The sequence below is a fragment of the Alexandromys fortis genome, unplaced genomic scaffold (genome assembly GCF_014885135.2).
Source record: "Alexandromys fortis isolate MF-2015 unplaced genomic scaffold, M_Fortis_MF-2015_v1.1 scaffold_88, whole genome shotgun sequence".
Classification (NCBI taxonomy): Eukaryota; Metazoa; Chordata; class Mammalia; order Rodentia; family Cricetidae; genus Alexandromys; species Alexandromys fortis.
Genome location: NW_026067961.1, coordinates 5,566,111 through 5,569,884, shown reverse-complemented (window position 1 = coordinate 5,569,884; position 3,774 = coordinate 5,566,111). Strand labels below are relative to the sequence as shown.

General features: G+C 59.2%; 1 protein-coding gene across 4 annotated transcripts in view; it reads left to right on the top strand.

Moving 5' to 3' along the window:
- The first annotated feature begins 1,500 nt into the window (after positions 1 to 1,500).
- Clstn1 (calsyntenin 1) overlaps positions 1,501 to 3,774 on the top strand; it is a 65,573-nt gene continuing 63,299 nt past the window's right edge. For 2 of the 4 annotated variants that reach the window (XM_050153353.1, XM_050153351.1), the window contains exon 1: positions 1,501 to 1,828. In XM_050153353.1, coding sequence (XP_050009310.1) covers positions 1,738 to 1,828 — 91 coding nt within the window. In that variant the 5' untranslated portion in view covers positions 1,501 to 1,737. The remainder of the gene's footprint in view (positions 1,829 to 3,774) is intronic. The other 2 variants (XM_050153354.1, XM_050153352.1) reach the window with 1 other exon arrangement.

Here is a 3,774-nt window from a genome sequence, read left to right as displayed (position 1 = left end):
GAACGTCCTAGAGCAGCTGAGGTGGTAATCCCAACTAGGAAGTCTCCCAGAGTCAACAACAATGCTGGCAGTTGCAGCCGTGGTCAGAGGATGACATCTTTGGCAGAAAGGAGCGCTGGGTGTGGTCTAGAGGTGGGGATGGGCAGCAGGAACCTGTCAGACGTTACCAGTATGGAATCTTCAGGCTTTGTGGGGAAACAAAGGAGAGAGGAGGATTTCCATTACAGTTTGCTTTGACGCTCTCTCGGGTCATGGTGGTCTCTCCACAGCGGTTGAAGGTCTTCCTGTAGCATCTCCCATCCTGTCATGTCCAGGCACCTCAGTCTACCCTAATGGGCTCCTCGCCCAAACTGTCCGAAACAGCCCTCTCTCTCCACAGGCCACCCACTCTGCGCAGCCTCATCACTGCCCCCCTTCCCCACCCTCACCCCAAGCTGGCCTGCACAGCTCCCCAGTACCTATCCTCTCCCAAACCCGGCCCTTGACATTGCTGGTGACTCTTCCAGCTTGGGTTGAATAATTGGCTGCTACTGGGGTTTTGTGTTGTAGGTGTTTCCCTAAGGAGGCCACCCTGCCCTCGAGGGCCGAGGGCTGACTCTTCTTCTGAAGGCATCTCACTTTTCTGTCAGTAAAATGGAACAAATTAAGTCTCCCAAAGCCTACAGTGCCTACTGAAGCCCCCTATGACTCCGTCAGCCCTGTCCTTTACTGTGGGACAGTTTGTGTGCGTGTGTGTCCAGATTACAGGAGGCAGATAAGGACACAAGGAAAGGGGGAGGACCCCAGAGAACCCATAGAGGCGCACAGAAGGGGCCCTTCTTTTGGACCAATATATTCCTAAAGGCTCCTTAACATCGTACTCAGTGCGCTACAAGCTCATAAGCCACAAAAGGTTTTTTCGGTAAATCAGGACTCCCTGGAGATAGCCCCTTTCCAAAACCCCAGACTGGAGCCCGAGAACAAGTCCAGCAGTCACCCTAGGCTGTTTACCAAATGCACTGGGGGGCGGGGGGAGCTGTGTCCCTGAAACGTTTTCCCGACCCCACAAGCTCCGCTCATCGCCTCCGCTCGGCAGAGGAGGTCACCGAGGTGCTTGGAGGAGACACTGCTCGGCCCAAGTGACCGGGTGCTGGAGTTCCGAGGTCCTGGGATCTGCAATCCTAGAGGGTGGAAGGGCAAGTCCTTGGGTTCGAGAACCTAGGCGCGGGTGGTTAGGAGCCTTAGGGGCGGTTTTCAGGTGTAGCGTCCAGAGACGCCGCGGGGAGGAGGAGGAGTGGATGCTCTGGGGCGGCCGCGGGCAGGGGGCGCGACCTGCAGGTCCCCGCGGGTCCCTCTGGGCTGCTCCCGGGCCCATCCTCTTAGGCGCGTCCCCGCGGGCGCGCACCGCGGGCTCAGCCTGTGGGCTCGCGCTCCCGCGGAGCGGGGAGCGTGCGCGCGCGCCCTCCCTCGCTCCCTCCCTCCCCGCCCCGCCCGCCCGCCGCCACCCCGCCCCCGGCCGGGTACCCTCGCCGGACCCGAGAGAGAGCGCCGCCGCCATCTTAGCCGCCGCCTCCAGCGCAGCGCAGCCGACTAGGGGAGGGCGCGCGCGGCCCAGCAGCACGGCAGCTGCTGCTCCCATCCCGGTGCTCGCCGCGCCGCCCAGCCGCGGGGCCCCCGCTGTCTGCGCCCCTCTTAGCGTCCCGCGCGCCTCCCTGCCGCTTCCGCGTCGGGCCGGCCGCGGCGCCCGGAGCCCGAGCGATGCTGCGCCGCCCTGCGTCCGCGCTGGCCCCGGCCGTCCGGCTGCTGCTGGCCGGGCTGCTGTGCGGTGGCGGGGTCTGGGCCGCGCGAGGTAAGCGGCGGGGCGCGGTGAGCCGGGTGCGGGTACCATAGCCGGGTGCACGGTTGGGCGGAGCGCGGGAGTCATGCGGGGCCGCGGGGTTCGGGTCGGGGCCGGGTACGGGAAACGTGCCCCCGGTTCAAGGTGGGGGCCCGAGGGCGGGAGTCATGCGGGCTGCTGGGTTATGGGTAAGGTGGGTACAGCGCTGAAGTCGTGCAGGGCCTCGGGGTTCTGGGCTGGGTGCGGGAATCGTGCCAGAGCCCGGGTTCGGGTCCTAGTGCGCGCATTGTATCAGGCAAGGTTCGGGTCCGAGTGTAGGAATGCTGCCAAGGCCCAGGGTTCGGATCCGAGTACGCGAATCGTATTGAGCAGGGTTTGGGTCCGAGTTTGTGAGTAGTGACCGGGTGCAAGGTGGGGACAGAGTACAGGAGTCGGGTAGGGCTGCAGGATTTGGGTCCGAGTATGGGAATGGTGCCAGGGCCCAGGTCCGGTGCCAGGTCCGGGTGCACAGGCGATGTACGGATTCGAATGCGCAAGTCGTGTCCGGCAAGGTTCGGAGCCCAGCGCGGAGATCGTTATCAGGTGCACAGGTGCAGGACCCACTGCGGGAATGGTGTCAGCGCCCAGGGATCGGTGCCGAGCGACGTGGTGTTATTGGGGCGCAGGGTTCTGGCCCGAGTGTGGGACTGACTGCTTGGGTGCGGGGCTCCGGGCTGAGTGCAGAGCACGGAGCCGGCTCGCTCCGGAGGGTCAGGTTCAGGCTTGCAGAGCCGGCCACTGAGCTGCGGAGAACGTAGGCGCGCGCTGCAGTTGCCTGAGGAAGCCAGTTTTATGCCCAGGCGGGGCACCTGGGCCTTGGACCGTCCCGGTTGCAGCCCCAGGGTAGTGGAGGTGTTGATCTGAGAGATCAGGGGACGCACGGAGGGGGGCGTCAGCCCACTTTCCGGTAGCGAACACAGCCTGGGGGAGTGCGCCCCTGGGTGGGATGCAGTGTACGTGTGTTGGGTGCTCAGAAGTGCATCAGCCTGGGGATGCACGCACGGATTTTGGTGTGTGCTTACATAAGAATCCACTCCTCCGCACCCCTTTCCCAAGATCCCGGTTCTCTGCTGCGGCTAGGTGGACACCACGACTTCGCCCCTCTCCGCCTCCTCTCCAAGTCCTTTAAACGTGATTTCCGAAGTAGCAGAGGCGAAAACTCCTCTTCCTCCCCACCCTTTTACCCAAAGGCGAAATCGAGAAGGTGTTTGTGACCACTTCTCATCCACCGGGTGTGAGCCAACTGTTCATCGCTTGAGCTTTACTCACGGCGATGTGCAAGGCTTGTATGACCACCACAGAAACCAGAAGCACCGTTAGTTAATTCCTTAGGATTGTAGGTGGCAAATAGTCTTTCTTTGTTAACCGATTCTAATTATTCATCCTCTTAACTAAACATTTTACATGCCTTCTGATATTGACTGAGCTTGCCACCAAGAAACTTACGCATTGCAGATAAAGGCTTTTGAGTGGAACTTGACATTGTAAACACTGGCCCTGATCTTCAGGTATTCTTGGTAAATCGTCTATAAGATGCTCGAATCTGTTTTCTTCGAGTGTGTGTTTTGGTAATGAAGAGAACTTTGGGAGAGGTGGATTAATAGAAATCTGGATGAGATGAGGTCACATTATAACTTTGCAAGCTTTAAAATAAAGATTGCTTTTTCTCCTTAGCCTGACTTAGGAAAGTCATGTTCACAAATTAAAGGGCAGAAGAGGCCAAGGCATCCTTTGTTCCAGTATGCCACCCAGAGGGCGATAAACTGTGAAAACTGCTTTTATTTTATTTCATTTAGAACATTCTGTCCATTCTTGTTAAAGTCAGCTCCCCCTCGACACTAAGTATCTAATTAGGCTGCATTGGATTTTTTAAAAGTTACATCAAGCCAAGTTTGAAATGAGGTTTGAAGCCTGATATA